Source organism: Lucilia sericata, unplaced genomic scaffold, assembly GCF_015586225.1.
Source record: "Lucilia sericata isolate MDLA Ls3-8-SP2 unplaced genomic scaffold, ASM1558622v1 Contig000244F_arrow, whole genome shotgun sequence".
NCBI lineage: Eukaryota > Metazoa > Arthropoda > Insecta > Diptera > Calliphoridae > Lucilia > Lucilia sericata.
This window is the reverse complement of record NW_023994270.1, coordinates 341,844-359,948: the sequence shown is the minus strand read 5'-3', so window position 1 is coordinate 359,948 and position 18,105 is coordinate 341,844. Positions and strand designations below refer to the sequence as shown.

General features: G+C 28.4%; 2 protein-coding genes across 2 annotated transcripts in view; one reads left to right on the top strand and one right to left on the bottom strand.

Annotated features, from left to right (window-relative positions):
* The window catches only part of LOC119602604 (nuclear migration protein nudC), a 49,078-nt gene extending 31,421 nt beyond the window's left edge, over positions 1–17,657 (bottom strand). Inside the window, exons 1-3 of the mRNA XM_037954203.1 lie at positions 17,387–17,657; positions 17,042–17,313; positions 16,774–16,972 (exon numbers count right to left, since the gene is read on the bottom strand). Coding sequence (XP_037810131.1) covers positions 16,774–16,972; positions 17,042–17,313; positions 17,387–17,461 — 546 coding nt within the window. The 5' untranslated portion in view covers positions 17,462–17,657. The remainder of the gene's footprint in view (positions 1–16,773; positions 16,973–17,041; positions 17,314–17,386) is intronic.
* Positions 1,451–7,817, top strand: LOC119602605 (transcriptional regulator ovo). Its single transcript, XM_037954204.1, has 4 exons — positions 1,451–1,899; positions 6,286–6,612; positions 6,677–7,154; positions 7,238–7,817. The coding sequence occupies exons 2-4, from the start codon at positions 6,286–6,288 to the stop codon at positions 7,264–7,266; spliced, it is 834 nt and encodes a 277-aa protein (XP_037810132.1). The 5' UTR covers positions 1,451–1,899; the 3' UTR covers positions 7,267–7,817.
* Positions 17,658–18,105: the final 448 nt, after the last annotated feature.

Below are 18,105 nucleotides of genomic sequence, written 5' to 3'. Positions count from 1 at the left end.
TATAGACTAGACTATAGACTAGACTATAGACTAGACTATAGACTAGACTATAGACTAGACTATAGACTAGACTATAGACTAGACTATAGACTAGACTATAGACTAGACTATTCTGTGTTAAAAAATTTTATATTTAAACATTAAAATTGCACAAAAATCTAGTTTTTAAATATAAAAAGATCAGCGCTTGCGAAAATTATTATTTTTATATAAAAAAACAACATGTTTTCAGTAGGAAATTTTTGACATTCTTAATAAAAAACCTCTTTTTTTGCAAATTTTTCCATTTGACCTAAATTCATTGAAAAAAGGGGTGTGTGCAGTTACATTTAAATGTATAATAAATGCAATGGTGCTGTTTATTTGCCCATAGCTAAAACAAAACTACAAGATTTTTGGGGCTTAAATATGTGTAAGTTTATTGACTTACGACAATTTCAAAACATTAACTTAAAAAAACAACAAGAAAATAAATATTTATAGAATAAATACCAACAAAAATAAATTAAACGGTTTTAACACACAAATAAAACAATAAATAAATATTTAAAGAAAATATAAATAGAAAAAAAAGAACAAAAACAAACGTATAAAGAAAAAAACGACAACAACAAAAAACTAAATTGTCAATTTAAGAAAAAATCTTGAAAAAAAATATATTTCAAAATAAAAACACAGAACTGCACGATTATTTGATAGGGAATCCGTAAAAAACGAATTTAAAATTAATATTCAGAAAAAAAAAATCTACAAAAAAAATAATAATTAATAAAAAACAGCACGCATATTAAAAAAGTTGAACGAAAAATCGTGCATGGCGTGCGTTACTTAACACATCATAAACAATTATATCAAGAAGCAAAACATTCAAACTCATTCCACTAATAATAAGTTTGAAAAATATTGGAAATAATTTATAAGCGAAAAAAAATAAAAGAATGAAATCAAACATACACACACGCTTTGCAAAAAAAAAAAACCAAAAAAAATAGAATTATTTATTTGAATAATATAAGAGTGAGTGAGTGTGTGTGTGTGTGTGTGTGGTAGGAACCAAAATCCGGCAAACTAAAGTCAACAACAACAAATATCACACCAACATTAACAACCTGTTGACAACAAGTTCATACAACAACGACAGCAGCGCCAACAGCAGCAATAACAACAACCATATAACATAAAGGCAAACAAACAGCAACAAGCAGCCCGCTAAGGCACCAAGCACCAGCAGCTACCATCCAACGCCAGTTACCAGAGTGATACGTCAAACAACAGCCAACCTTTTTGGTTTTTTTTTATTTTTATTTTTTGCTAAAATTTCACACATACACTAACACCTTTAAACAACTACTATATACAATGACAAGAAGTTAGGCAGCTAGATAGAGATTTTTTGTTATTTCGCTTTTAACTTAAACAAATGAGCAAACATTTGTTATTTAGAGATTTCAGTTTGATTCTTGATGTTGGATAGATCGGTTCTAGATACGGTTGTTGTTTGAAAATAATCAGACAAAAAATCAACGAACGAAATAAAGTATTTTTTTCTTTAATGTTAAAAAAAGCAAAGAACAACTTAAATCTTTTTAAAGTTAATTATTAACAATAAAAAATTTTCTTAAAAAAAAAGTAATTAAGTGTTGTTGTTTTATAGCAAAAGAAAATTATTTAAAATAAAACGAATCTTGAACAAAAATTTCTAGTTAACTAAAACTAAAGAAAAAAGGATACGATAATTTGCCAAATCAAAAGCAACTCTTTCTAACTAACTTAACAACAAATGCAAAACAATTATTAACATTTTAATTTGAACAAGCAAAAAAACAAAACAATTGTGATATTTTAACATTTTATTTATTTATAAATTTAACAACAACAACGAAAAAAACAAACCACAAAGTAAGTAAAACAAAAAATTTAACAAAAAAAAATTAACAAGTGAAATTAATTTACAATAAAACAATGAAATAACAACAAAAACACACTTCCTTAAACTTCCGCCTTAAATGAAATTGTCATAAAATTTTTAAGATTAAACAAATTACATTAACAATATAAAAAATTTTTGTGCAAATTATTAAGAATTAAACCTCAATTGGGAAAACAGTTGAATTTCAAACATATTAAACAAAAGACTTAAGACACAAACTTCCGCCGAACAAACCAAAAACACATACAAACAGTTGGTGAATAAAAATTAATTTAAAAGCTATGTTTTATAACCAAATTTATAATAAATTTATTTAAACAAAAATTAAAATTGCCAAAACGTTTTTAATACAAAAAAAAAAACTAATTAAAATTCTATTAAAAGTTATAAAAATAAATAATGTTTATTGCAAAACTATAAACTCCAGACACATTAAAACTAAATTTAAATAATGAATGAAAACTAAGAAAGAAATGTAAAAGTTAAAGTTTTATTTTTTTTTATTGGAGCGCACAACAGGCCCGATAGTGGCCTAGGTGTATTTCTTCGGATTTGATGTAGTATACATCCTCCTATCAACCTAACCTAACCTAACCTAAAGTTTTATTTCGTGTTTCAAAAAAAAGTGTAATAAAAACAAAAGACTTAGGAGACAAACTTTATCAATGAACATGTAAATTTTTGGACTTTTTTTTTCGAAAAGAAAACAAAAAGAAAAGAAACTGTTAATTTAAGTGTTAAAAAAACGAATTGAAAACAGTGCTTTTAAAAACCATAAGAAACTAAGTTTAAAAAAAATTTAAAAAAAAAAGTTTTTAAAAAAAGTTTAAATTTGAATTGTTTTTGAAATTTTTAAAAAAAGTTGTTTCAAATTTTATAGAAAATTTACTATAAATAGCAAAATTTTAGCCAAAAATTTACAATAATAATAGTTAAAAATTAAAGATTTAGAAAAGATAAGAAATATTTTATCTTAAACTGATTTTAAATCTTTAAAAAAAAACAATGTTATACAACTTTTGCCGGAAAAAAAAGTGACAAAATTTTTTCCAAAAACTATTATGTTATAACAACCAATATTGGTACCAATGTCTATGAAATAAAAGAAACTATAAAATTGTAATAAAAGACATTTTTTTGAAATAAAAATTAAATTCCATTGACATTTTTCTAAAGTAAAAAAATTTATAAAAATTTTATCGTTTAATGTAAATTTATGTTGTCGAAAATTCATCATTTATAACAGACAAAAGACATTTTTTCAAAACTATTAAATAGAGACCCTATACAGAAATAAAAATAAGTATTTATAGTCGGACATGACCGACCATATGATACCCCACACCAGTGATTATGTAACAAATGAAGAATTTAATTTCATTTTTACCTTAATTGAGAAGTATTTTAACAATTTGTTGAAGGGTTATATGAGGGCAGGGGGTTAATATGGTCCTATCCTTATAAATTAGTAGAGAGATTTGCATCAGTTATTTATACAGAATATCATCATGATATTAGTGTTTATAAATGAATTTTGACCATCAAGTTATTTTCTGGAGACTTTGTATGGGGGATAAGTTCAAAATAGGCACGATCATTACGAAAATCAGCAGTATTATTAAAACGTAAATAAAACTAAGTTTTGCCGATTTTTGAAGTGATACAAGAACATTTAACATGTGCCAAATTATTCATCAAATTATCTTGGAAATTGCTACCTGTAGAGTACGCTTGGGACACACAGACAGACAGACGAACGAACGGACATAGCTAAATCAACTAAGAAAGTGATTTTGAGCTGATTGGTGGTTGATGGACCAATATTTTTGGATGTTACAAATATCAGCACAAAAGCATAATACCCTCCTCACTATAGTGGTATAGGATATAATCATGCTAAAATAGTGTAATCTTTACTAAAATCTTGATAAAACATTTTGTTAAATTTTAACACATAAACACATATCAAATTTTAAGCTAAAATTTATTTAGCAAAAAACACCTCCTGATGGGCAAAGATAAGAAATTTAATGGTTGACATTCAAAAACAAAAGACTTAAGACATAAACTTTTCATTAGGTAGACCAGCAGGTTAAGGAGACATAGAAAACAAAGTTAAAAAAAAAACTGTTTCTATTTATACAAAAACAAAAGACTTAAGACACAAACTTTTTCATTAGGAAGATAAGCAAAGTTAAAAAATCTAAACTTTATCAAATATTTTTCTAATTAAATTAACTATAAATTTTCTTTAGTTTTTATAATAATTTTCTAGATTTAAAATAAATTTTCAAAAATTGATTTTAAATTTATAACAAAATTATTTAAATAATAACTTTAAAAACCAAGAGAGAAAGGTTTATGTGTTAGTCTTTAAAGAACTCAACAATTCTAAAAAAAAATACTTTTTAAAATCCCCCCAAAAAAAGATTTACGACTAAAAAAACAAGTTTTCTCTAACTAAAACACTTCTAAAATTAACCAAAAAAAGCAAAAAATATTCTAAAAACAAACTTAAATTTAAAATTTGCCTCAAGAGATGTGTTGAAATAGCAAAAAAAAATATATATTACAAAACTTTATTATTTAAATATTAAAATTCCCCCCAAAAAATACTAAGCATTACTACTACTATAACAAACTAAATGATTTATGTATAAAATTTACAAATAAAAACATTAAATTTACAAAACCAAATACAGAAGATTTTGTTAAATTTTAAATTGCCATAAAATTGATTTAACTGTTTTGTTAGACTTTTAAGGAAATTAGACAAGTCTAAAAAAAAACAAATAAGGCATTAATTAAAATTAGAGCACAGCAAATAAACAAATAAACTTAAACTTAACAATTTGGTAGCATTTTGAAAGGGCGTTGAAGTTATTTAAAGCAGAAGATTTATTATATATATGATGACAACTAGTTGTTGTTGTTGTTGTTTAAAAATAAAAGGTGTTTAAATAAAATTTAAATTACAAATTAATTAAAATTTAAATTAGTTTTCAATTTAACGGAAGTTTGTGTCTTAATTAATAATGAATCAAAAAATTACAAAGCTTTCAACTATAACAATAACAATTTATATTTAATTTATAACTAAAAACTTTAAATTTTACTTTAAATCTATTGATTTCTTGAGTAGAAAAAAGTTTTTTGCAAAAAAGTTTGTTGGGCAAAATTTTAATTTCAAAAATTATTTTTTCTTGCTTTCAATTATAACAGCTTATTTTTAACTAAAAACATCAAATTTTCCTTTAAATCTATTGATTTCTTCAGCAGAAAGAGAATTCTTCAAAAAATTTTCGTGTCTTAAGTCTTTTGTTTTGCTCAGCAAAATTTTAATTTCAAAAATTCATTTTTTGCTTTCAACTATAACAACTAATTACAACAACAATTTATATCGAATTTTGATAGAGAATTTTTAACTAAAAAACCTCAAAATTTTGCTTTAAATTTATTGATTTCTTCAGCAAAAAAAAAGTTTTTTCAAAAAAAGTTTGTGTCTTAAGTCTTTTGTTTTGCTGGGCAAAATTTTAATTTCAAAAATTCATATTTTTGCTTTCAATTATAACAACATATTACAACAACAATTTATATTGAATTTTTATAAAGAAAAATTTTTTCGACAGAAAAAAGTTTGTGTCTTAAGTATTTTGTTTTGTTCTAAAAAATTTTAATTTCAAAAATTCTTAATTTATTTTTATAAAATTCGAAATAAAAAAAAATTTTAATTGATACAAAATTTAAAAATATGGCAAATTAAAAATTTTACAAAATTTAAATTTTTTAAAAAAATTTATAAAAATTTCGAAAATTCACAATTAAATTAAAAAAAAAAAAAAATAAAAATTAAAAAAAAATAATAATTCAAAAACAATTTAAATTTCCAAAATTCGAAATTTATTTAAATTTAGAACGTTCAATAGTATTTTAAAAATCAAAAATTAGTTTAAATTAAGAAAAATTAAGAAAATTCAAAATTAATTAAAATTTTCTATAGTCAGAAAATTTAAATTTATGTTCAAAATATAAAAACTTCTAACCAAATAAAAACGTTTCCTATTGGGTTAATTCTTAATAATTTGTCCAAGACAATTAAGTCTTATATAAAATAGCAAAAACAACAACAACCAAATATAATAACAAATATAAATCTATTATAAAATTTATTTAATTCAAACTTGTCTTAATAAGAACAACAAGAAATAAAATCAAAAACAAAAACAAAAAAATATTCCTTTCACTTAACACTCAATAAAAAAAGACACAACTTAAATTTAAGACATTAATTTACATACCAAAAAATTAAAATTATAAAAAAAAATCTGATTGGAATTTTTTGTCTTAATTTATAGATGAATGATTACTGGCATATACCCAGAGCATCACTCTCACCATCCTCCGCATCATCGGCTGTATCATCAGCATCATCGACACAGCGCAGTAATCGCTCGCAAAATAAACAAAAATTAACGCCCACACACTATAGACAACAGCACCAGCAACAGCATAGTGGTGTGGCGTCTATAGCAGCAGGAGGAGTTGGAGGAAGACGTGATAGTGAAATGAGTGCTACAACTAATGCAGCAGTAACAGCTGCTGCTGCAGCCGCTGTATTGGCAGCCGCCAAAAGAGGTTCCAGATCATCACAGGGTAGCAATGATAGTAACAATAGTACAAGGGTGAGTATAAGGTATTTAAGAGTTAAATTAAACAAATTACTTATAGGTTTTTTTTGCTATTTAGAGCGCCGCTTCTGGTTCTTTGCTTTTAACAGCAGCGAATCTAGAACGTATGGCTGAAATCCATAAAAAACAACAGCAGCAACAACAACAACGTACAGTAGCAACAGCAGCCTCTTCAACTTATAATGCAAATTTGGTTCAAGTCTCTAGAGATTATCAATTGGCAGCCCTACCAGCAACAGATGCTAGAGGAAAACATAATCATTTACATCATCATCAGCAGCATCAACATCAAGATCAAACACAAACAGATGCTGTCATTAATATTGATCCTAATTTGAATTTTATTAAAACCAAAGATTTAGACACGGTGTCCATAGCAAGTTCAATGCATTTTACTATGGTCAATGGTGAGGCCGGAGCAAATAAGAAAACCAAAAAGGGTTTATGCGATCGTGGCAGACAAGTCACAGTATTGATTATGACAATGAGTACAATATTTTTATTGCTCATTATTGGCATGGTGTATGCACTGGAAAGTAAGTTGTAATAACAAGCAAAAACTTGCTATTTGAAGACAAATAATTTAACTTAATTTTTTATTAATTAATTTTAATTACAGTGCGTGCTCGTGAAATGCCTCAAAGTTAACAATACTTTTAAGGGCACAATATAAAACAAACAACTTTTGAAACTCTTTTCCCGCGTTGAAAACAAAATAAACACAATTTAAGAGCAAAACAGTTAAAATAAAAGAGAGAGACCGAGAGCGAGAGGAAATCACAAAACAAAAGAGTATTTTTAATGAGAGAGTTCATTTTACAGTCATTGTAAAAAATTAACGTATACACCATTATTATTTTATTTAAAACGACTTTGAAAAGGCGTTTGTTTAAAAACAACAAAAATGTCAACAATTCCTTTAACAGCAAAAATCAAGGAAATTAAAAACAATTGTTAATTAATGAAAATTAGTTTATAAGATTATTTATTTTATTTTATACGAAAAACATGAAGAAGAAAAAAACAATCACATTCTATGTCATCAAAAAGTTAATACATTAAAACTACAACAACAAGTTAAAGTGTTTTTTATAACAAAAAAAAAAACACTTAATTAATTTAATTTATATAGTTTTATTTAATTTCTATTAATTAATAACAAACCTAAACCCCCCTCCCTTAAAAAAACACAAAAAAAATCAACCAATTAAAAACCATTAAATGTAAAATTCATTAAAACTTATTAAATTAAAAAAAAACCTGCCCAAAACATACATACAACATACCCACACATACACTATCACACACACATACACCTAACACCTTTTAGTTTTATTATTTTATTAACAATTATTTTTATTTTATTTTTTTTTTTAATTAATTACTTATTTAGTAATCCTTCCCAGAGTCACTTACATTTGTCTATTAAAAAAAAAACTTAAATTTAAGTTTTAATTTCTTGCTTTTAATTATAATTATAAATCATTTAAAATAATTTTTGTTTGTTAATTTATAAAAATTTAGTACATTATTATTTAATCTTTATTTTTATTATTTTCTATTTCTTTAATTATATAAAATTTTCTAGAATTTAGTGTAGTTTACAACATCGTTATATCGTGTAATTACGCGCGCGCCTTAATTGCTTCAAAAATCAAAAAGACAACAACAAAATCATGTATTATTTAATAACAAAACATTAATTTTAATTATAAATCTTTTATCCCTGTGATATGTTTAAATAAATCAAATTCATATATAAAATTCTATTCAAAACAAAAAAAAATCATGTTTTTCTTAATTTGCTACAAGCTCCAAAAAAGGGGGTATTACATTGGAAAGTAAGTATGAATCAGGGAACATAATGGACATACGTATTACAATTTACTTTTATTTGTGTAAAACTAAAAACAGGTGCTACACTTGCCAGTTATTAAAGTTAATTGCAACTTAGTAACAATGGTAGGCGATTATTATAGTAGATTCGTTTGTGGTGGTTCGCAATGGGAAGAATATCAGGGCAAAGTTTTTTAGATTGTCCGTGTGTAACCAAAACTTATAATTCCCGACGTATTATAACGTTTAAGAAGGACTATCTTATCAAATAACTTAAACAAAACTCTATCCCCTTTACTCTGGGTTACCACAATTGATACCTCCTAACCGAGAAAGACTTAGTTAGACCTGTCTGCTATGCAGGCGAAAGGATCCAAATTACTTGTGTATAAGAGCTGAGGAGGCTCCGAATACGGCCTTGAGCTGAGCTCAACCAAGGAAAGACTTCAATGTTAAGCCGGCGAAGACGAAAATCTGTCTTTTCACAAGAAAGATACAAATGTCTGAGTATAGTGAACCCTGTTTCCTGGGCAGAGTATCTATGTGTAATCATTGACCGGAAATTAAAACGGAGACACCCCATAGATAAGATCACCAAGGCCCATCGGTGCTGGACGATATGTAGAACAACTATGAAATCGGATCTTAGTCCTACCATGACACATTGGCTTTATAAAAGTGTAAATAGACCAATTCTAGCTTGTGCTTCAATAATCTGGTAGACTTCTTTGGACAAAAAGTTTAATATCAAACTACTACATGGAGTTCAGCATGCATACGGATTGAGTATAAGTGGTGCCATGAGTAGGGTAGAAGGGGGACCATACGCCACTTTTTTTTAAGGCGTTCTCAAATTAAAACCATAATACATATTCTTAATTTTTTTCTTGGTTCGGATACTTAGATATATTGGCTTTAGTTTTATTCATTTCAATCTTTCCTATATCATCTTAATGTACATATTTTTTTAAATTTTCTGCACTGACCAAAAACGGCGATACCGCCCCACTCATGGGGTAAATACGCCAAGGAGATGGAGCAGATTTGTCATTAGTAAAATAAACAAAAAAAAATTAAAAATAAAAACTTTTTTCGCTATTTTATATTTTAATTCATTAAACAAAGTATAATAAACCAGATATTTATTGTTTATTTCAAATAAATTAACAAAAAAAATTAAAACAAATTGTGACTGATTTTTTCTATATTTTAACCAAATTTTGTTCTACATCACAAGCATTACATATATTTGGCAAATGTGCCCCACGGGCAGTTTATATTATCGGAAATATTATTATATCTTATTGTTCACTATTATTGACGTTCTATCAAAGACCAATATATTTTTTTCTATCACAAAAACTAAAAAAGTTAGTACAAAAAATTCCCAAAGTGAAATATTTTCACAGCCTTTTGAAAAAAATTAATCACGTCTGCCTCCCATCATATGTAAAGTTAATGTTTCAAACTTTCAGGGATGATAGATAATCGATAAACGAAAACAAAATTCGGTAATGCAATAAAATCGATTACTCGGTTTTCAAGTTATTCGCTATTGGCAGATGTGCCCCTATGGAGAATGATCCCCCTTCTACCCTACTACGTCAACCAAGACTCTAGAAACATTGCTAGATATTCTACTCATTGGAACATACATATTTAAGATATAAGGTGGCACTTACAGACGAACGGCTAATAACAACATCAATGTATATTGGACACATTGAAAGGCTATACACAATCATCGGATGTGTCCGGTCGCATACCAGACACAGAAGATGTATGTCGGAAACTTTGAACCAATTAGAGCAAATACCCGTAGGAATCCGTTGCTACACGGATGGCTCTAAATTGGGGGACAATGTCGACCTGGAGTTCTATATTGAAGACCCAGTAATAGAAATATACCACCGTTTGCGTAATCACAACACATACTTCCAGAAGTCCGAGCAATAACTGAATGTGTAAATTGGATTCCAATAAATATGGCGCCCACAGGGTTTAACATATATTCCGACAGCCGGAAGGAAATTAGAGCGATATCAGGTGATAAAGTTAAATCTAAGACCTTAACGGATTGTAAGAAAGCTTTAATTGAGGTTAGGTTTACATCATATGAGTACCATGAGGCCACTCGGGAGTAGTTGGCAACGACAGGGCGAATGTATTAGCATTAAAGGGTAGGGAGAACTCTAGGTAGTTACCCTTACGAACGCATACAAATATGTATGGGTTAGAGAATTCCATAGGTCCTCTTGGAATAATGAAACGATGGTAAACCCACTCTAATGGGAGCAAGAATAGAAATCTCCTCAAAATGAACAAGTCTGCGGTTAGATGAATTGGACGTCGAATGTAGGGCATGTGGAGAGGACAGTGAAACTCTAGAACACTTTATTTGCCACTGTCAGGCATTCGTCTAAGTTAGGTCCAAATATCTTGAGAGTGATATTATTCTGGATATAAAATTCCTCACGAATATTGGAAAATTCTTAAGAATTACGTCCAGAAACATTGAAAAAAAATGTTTCTTCCATAAAAAGGAGCGCACAACAGGCCCGAAAGTGGTCGTGGTGTCTTTCTTCGGACTTGTTGTAATATACATACATCTCCTATCAACCAACCTAACCTAAACAAAACCCTAAAGGGCAAAAATGAGGGAGAAACATTTTTTAAAAACAAATCTAAATTATATAGATAATTTAGTCCGATTAGTATGCGAAATGCCACAACTGTTAAACTTATAAAGATTGTAATTCAAAGAAATGCATTTGATAGTTATTCGTTTATATTGTTCGACCATACCGAACATCTTCCAAATTAACCAAATGCTTAAAAGTGCGCGAAAAATAAATTAAAACATTTCATAAAAATCGCAAAAGATCTCAAAGTTTCTCGTCACACTATTTCCAAAACCATTAAACAGTATAAAGAAGACTTGAACATTGAAAGAGAACCTGGACTGGGAAGAAAAAAGGTCTAGCAGATATTAATAAGTCAAAAAAAAAGTTTCGAAGAAAACCAAAGACTTCCATTGAAAAATCAGCAAGTAAAGTTAAATACCAAAGAATATATTAAATACTATGATTCTAATCTTGTAAAGGGAAATTTTGTTCAGAATCGATATAGTGATGGACATTTGTCCGATATCATTTGTATTTAGTAATTGCCAAACCTTAAACTTTCCAATACAATAAACATTTGAATGATTTCAAATAAGTTCTTTCTTTTTTTACATATTGTTGTAAGTTCTTCTAACAGTGTGACCTTAAAATTATCACGAAGCGGAGGTGAAAACACTGATGCAGGGTAATTGAACACTGATCAGCAAGTTTTTTTTATACATACCCCAAGCAGCTGCCGACTGGTGTTTTGAGAAACCCTTTAGCAATCTGAGTGTGATTGTTTTGTCATGAACTGAGGAGCTAAACGTTTAATCTCAAAAATTTCTGGATGAATTACAGTTGGAATTTAGTACTTATTGACTACTAGCTCAAGATTAGGGTTTAACTCATTCGTCAAGTGTTGCTGAAGACTTCGCATGTTATACCTTAATATTAGGCAGTGTAAAGATTGCATTACTCATCAAAGCGTGGGCGGTAGCCAAAATAGTGAGATCGCTTCCATTCCTTGTGAAGGTGTAAGGAGTTTAATTTAATTGGGTATACGTTAAACTTAAAATGTGGGAAATATCTGTCGTAGAAATAGCAACGGTTCATGGACATATTTAGGTTTACTTTCTAAACTCCTTCTAAAACCATATCAATATATGTTCAATTATTAATTGTGAAGATATAATAAAAGCTGTTCAAGGAGCAAATGTTTGGAGTTTGGAAAAGTAGCATCTTTTATCTATAACAGGTGATTTTCCTGCCATTAGACTTTATGTAGTGGAGTATGATTCTTAATCTCAGGAATTGCGATTCATTAATTAGAACATTTTGAATGTCAGATACTGTCCAGAAGTGTGTGTTAACATACAATTTGTATTTTAACAAATTCGTGCTTTTGTTACTATGAAAAAATTTGTGTGGAACTTCTATTAACTTCTATAGCTTAGGCGAGCGTTCCAGTGAATTTATCACTGATATATGTATGTAAATTCTCGTTGATGCTATTGATTACAGAAAGTCAATTACATAAATTAGGTTCATCTAGGAGTTATACGAACGAGAACCTATATCTTTAGCGTTATAAAAACTATCAGAATTAGCTAAACTTCAATCTTATGTTAGGTAAGGCCGTTAGCATTCCAAAAACATATTTTTAAAAAGTAAATACTAAACATATACTTAATATAGCTTTACATATGAAAGAACTTCTATTTTAAGCTCTAGAAGTATCAGGGAAACTTATATTGACTTAGCTTTATCTTAATGTGTAGAAGTACTGGACATTCCTAGCAATTCTGATTACAATGCAGTGAGCATTTTCTTATATTAATATCTGTTTTTGAATTAATGCCTCTATAGATCTTTCCAATTCTTCACAAAGCCAAAAGATAATTTACAAAACTCTTGGAAATTTAGACTTTAAGGAGGACCTTAACAGCTTCTTCTATATTTAATTTACATTTTAGAAGATATCTTAAATAGTTTATTGGATGAGTATAACCTTTTTTGTTTCTGATACATTTCCTTTACTCAGAGATATCACGTGGAGATTGTCTTTGCCTACAAGTTGGGACAATTTGTTCAACAAGATTTTGTATTAGAAACCATATGATTGGGCTTTTTTTAACATCATAACATCATCACACAAAGGCCACTAACTTGTTTGTAATAATAGTATTTGCTATAACTAGGGTCTCAATTTAAATTTTATCAGAAAAATAAAAAAATAAAAATGGCAAACAATTTCTTATTTCCCTCATATAATACTTCTAAGTAACTTAAATTATCTTGACTTGAGAACTGTCCCATTATTTAAAATACAAATTAAAATTAACATATTACGCAAATGATTTTTTTATTTCAGAAATTTCTACTAATTAATAAAATTCCCAACAATTTTAGACTTAGATTTCCCACATTTTTGTAAATTTATTGTCTTTTGATAGTTATATTTTCCCAAAATAAAAAAAATTTACCAATAAATATTAATTTTAATAAATATTTCTTATTTAAATATGTGGTAAACTCTTAACTAAGGGATAATTTAAAAGCGTTGTTCTTATTTCGTGTAAAAAAAAATCACCACAAAAGAACATAAATATTGCGTGTTAATGAGTGAACTTCAACAAATAAATAAATCATAATAATTTTCTTGCCGGACAGTTTTGACATTTGAAAAGTTTTTTATTACGGCTTTAGTTAGAACAAAATATAAATCAAAGTTTTTTTTTCACTAAATTTATCATTTAGGCAAAAGTTCTTGACATTTATGGGGAATTGTACTAAAATAAAAGTAAAGTCCCCTGCAGGAATTATTGTTACTTGGTATTGTTTTGTATTTTACTTAAATAATTTTTACACGTTTAATGTCTTAAAAGGTAAAGTACAAAATAATCTAATAAAATACATGTTTATTTAAATGAAAGGAGTCTGATGTTTAAATTTTAACATTTGCATCTGATTGATTGATGTATATAATTTTTAAGCCCAAAAACGCGTTGATATTTTATGAATTGTCGCATATATAAGACGCACTTGAAATGTAATTAGATTTAAACCGTATGTCATTAATAAATGATAAATAAATGTAATATAATATAGAAAATACAAATTGCAAAATTAACTCTTATTATCTTATTTCATTTAACCCGACTTAAGTTTGGCTTAATGGTGTAGAATACTTCAAAGAGAATGAGATATTACCAAACACTATAAATATGTACCAATATGTAACCAAATTAGAAATGTTAATCCGTGCCACAATGCCTCTGAAATTTAGGTATACATTTTCAAGGCAAAATTATATACATATGTATTTACTTTAGTGTAACGTGACCAAATAGTTTGCAACTAAAAAACAGGATCGATTGATTGATTTTAAAAATCGTCTTTTATAAAATAGACTTTCTTAAGATCAAATGTAAATAATTTTTAGGAGATAGACATTAATATTTGGATTAAAGGATACTCGTACTAGATACTGTATAAGTTTATTCTAAAAGCACCACAAAGTGCTCTATGAAATATTAAGTTCAGTCCTAGATAAGTTTAGTTCTAATTTATTTCTAGTTTCAGGTCTAGTTCAATTCTAGTTCAGTTCTAGTTCAGTTCTAGTTCTAGTTCAGTTCTAGTTCAGTTCTAGTTCAGTTCTAGTTCAGTTCTAGTTCAGTTCTAGTTCAGTTCTAGTTCAGTCTAGTTCAGTTCTAGTTCAGTTCTAGTTCAGTTCTAGTTCAGTTCTAGTTCAGTTCTAGTCAGTTCTAGTTCTAGTTCTAGTTCAGTTTCTAGTTCAGTTCTAGTTCAGTTCTAGTTCAGTTCTAGTTCAGTTCTAGTTCAGTTCTAGTTCAGTTCTTTCGTTCTAGTTCAGTTCTAGTTCAGTTCTAGTTCAGTTCTAGTTCAGTTCTAGTTCAGTTCTAGTTCAGTTCTAGTTCAGTTCTAGTTCAGTTCTAGTTCAGTTCTAGTTCAGTTCTAGTTCAGTTCTAGTTCAGTTCTAGTTCAGTTCTAGTTCAGTCTAGTTCAGTTCTAGTCAGTTCTAGTTCAGTTCTAGTTCAGTTCTAGTTCAGTTCTAGTTCAGTTCTAGTTCAGTTCTAGTTTAGTTCAGTTCTAGTTCAGTTCTAGTTCAGTTCTAGTTCAGTTCTAGTTCAGTTCTAGTCAGTTCTAGTTCAGTTCTAGTTCAGTTCTGTTCAGTTCTAGTTCAGTTTAGTTCAGTTCTAGTTCAGTTCTAGTTCAGTTCTAGTTCAGTTTCTAGTTCAGTTCTAGTCAGTCTAGTTCAGTTCTAGTTCAGTTCTAGTTCAGTTCTAGTTCAGTTCTAGTTCAGTTCTAGTTCAGTTCTAGTTCAGTTCTAGTTCAGTTCTAGTTCAGTTCTAGTTCAGTTCTAGTTCAGTTCTAGTTCAGTTCTAGTTCAGTTCTAGTTCCGTTCTAGTTCAGTTCTAGTTCAGTTCTAGTTCAGTTCTAGTTCAGTTCTAGTTTCAGTTCTAGTTCAGTTCTAGTTTCAGTTCTAGTTCAGTTCAGTTCAGTTTTCAGTTCTAGTTCAGTTCTAGTTCAGTTCTACTTCAGATCTAGTTCAGTTCTAGTTCAGTTCTAGTTCAGTTCTAGTTCAGTTCTAGTTCAGTTCTAGTTCAGTTCTAGTTCAGTTCTAGTTCAGTTCTAGTTCAGTTCTAGTTCAGTTCTAGTTCAGTTCTACTTCAGATCTAGTTCAGTTCTAGTTCAGTTCTAGTTCAGTTCTAGTTCAGTTCTAGTTCAGTTCTAGTTCAGTTCTAGTTCAGTTCTAGTTCAGTTCTAGTTCAGTTCTAGTTCAGTTCTAGTTCAGTTCTAGTTCAGTTCTAGTTCAATTCTAGTTCAGTTCTAGTTCAGTTCTAGTTCAGTTCTAGTTCAGTTCTAGTTCAGTTCTAGTTCAGTTCTAGTTCAGTTCTAGTTCAGTTCTAGTTCAGTTCTAGTTCAGTTCTAGTTCAATTCTAGTTCAGTTCTAGTTCCGTTCTAATTCAGTTCTAGTTCTGTTCTAGCTTGCTCAGTTCTAGCTCAGTTCTGTTTGTTCTAAAATTAGAGATTAGTACTTTTAATTCTTAACAAAAGCTTTCTGGATAATTGTCATTTGTCTCTACATAGTTAAATATCAAAATACTTAAATCAATTAAAAATTCCAAACAAACTCATAGAATCTGTTCTTTAGAGTGACATAGCCAATGAGAACCATAAGAACTTTTCCACTGAAAGATTGATTTGATTCTAAATTACTCCACAAGAATTTTTTAGAAACCAGTTCTTCGACTGTTTTTCAAAACTAAGAAAAATTATTTGATCTCTAAAGATTCCTTCTTTTAGTGTATTAATTCAAATTGAAAATATTGATAAAAGAAGAATTTCCTTCTATAGAACGTATGACGAATCTAAAACAAACTTAAACATAACCAAGTTGCAACTTCGAACAAAGCTCATTTATACAAGAAAACATATCTCGACTCTTATAACCTTTTCACAGAAACAGTTCTATAGGTGATTTGCGAACAAAATTATTATTTTTAACAGCAAACTATAACAATTACAAAATACTTATTGCATTCAAAAACATCAACATATGAAGCCATTGCAGTTTTTGAAGAAAAATGCTTTATAAACATAACTTGTAATAGGAAATCGTGGTTTTCTATAGAAATACCTAGCAAAGTTTTTCTTAATAAATTCTTCTCTAAAAACAGAAACAATCACTTACCTCTACTTCACCCAATGTTTGTGTCCACATGTATTTGTCGAGTGTGCAACCGTTACCAGAATTTGGTAACAATTTACCAACTTCACTCTTTTCAGAATCATCTTCTACTTTGTCGATAGGCTTAGATTTCTCTTCCTCAATAACCACGGGAGCAGTGCCATCAGCGGTGGCAGCTTCTTGTAAAAGTTTTTGACGTTTTCTAAATACATTGAAGAAACACATTAAAGAACAAATTCATTTAGAAAACAATAAATTTATAAATATTCACTTGTTCTCTTCCTCCTTGATTATTTGAGCAGCTTCCTCATCGGTAATATCACAAATTTTACTTTCAGACATTTCTCTTTCACGGGCAGCTCTTTGTTGACGTTCTTTTTCTTCTTTGAGTTTTTGTGCCTGTTCTTGCTTTTTCATTTTTTCTTTGTGTTCACCCATGGCCACTTCAGCTTCTTTGCGTAAAATATCCATGATAAGTTTCTCCCAATCGCCTACATAGAAATCACTTCTACGTCTCAAGAAACCAGCAAAAGTTTTAAGAAACTGCGGCAAAACCAAATAGAAATTTATTAATTTTATTCCCTTGAAAAAAACACAAATAACAAATTCTACTTACATCGGGCATACCACCTGGATGTTTTTGGGCCATGGCCAATAAAATATTATCGTATTGTTCCTCTTGGCTGGACATTTTGTTTATGTTTTAATTAATCTTTTCGTAAATTGAAATGTTTTCAATAAATTGTTTCGATTTTTCTAGAAATGTTTGTTAAAAGAAAACGCTTTCTATGATTCTCACACCGGTATGGACAATGAAACGTGCAAAAAATGTTTTTCGTTTTGTCATCTGTTTGAAAAAAAAAAAATCATTTGTTATGACAACTAGTTGTGAAGTAAATAAACGAGAAAAAATTGCTAGGCAACCCTGTTGTTTAATGTCAAATTGGAAAACAGTGTTGGTAAGTGGTTATATTTATGAAACGAGTAATCGTTTGGCTAGAGATTGTTCTTTGAATGAAAAATAAGGAATAAATTTATTTGAATTAACGATAATACTAGATTGAATTAAGATTTGTGGTATTAAGTTAGTTAATATTAACCGATTTAAATGTTATGTTAACCCTCATAAAAAAATACTCCGTGTTTGTTAAAATGTTTCCCGAAATATTTTGGGTGTTGACATTTCTTGTAATAGACCGTTTTTAAAAAACACTTTTTAAATTATTACTATGATAATTTTCATAAAATTATGTAAACTTATTGTCAACTGTTGTAATAATAATGAAAAGTTTTTATTTTACATCTCCAATAAAATGTTCAAGGTGGCAGCTCTAT

What these genes read in the sequence shown, in the direction of transcription:
- LOC119602605 (XM_037954204.1), top strand. Translation starts at nt 6,286, where the DNA reads ATGAATGATTACTGGCATATACCCAGAGCATCACTCTCACCATCCTCC. An exon ending in ATAGTAACAATAGTACAAGG is followed by an intron (nt 6,613 to 6,676) that starts GTGAGTATAAGG and finishes TTTGCTATTTAG; the next exon opens with AGCGCCGCTTCTGGTTCTTT. An exon ending in CATGGTGTATGCACTGGAAA is followed by an intron (nt 7,155 to 7,237) that starts GTAAGTTGTAAT and finishes TTTTAATTACAG; the next exon opens with TGCGTGCTCGTGAAATGCCT.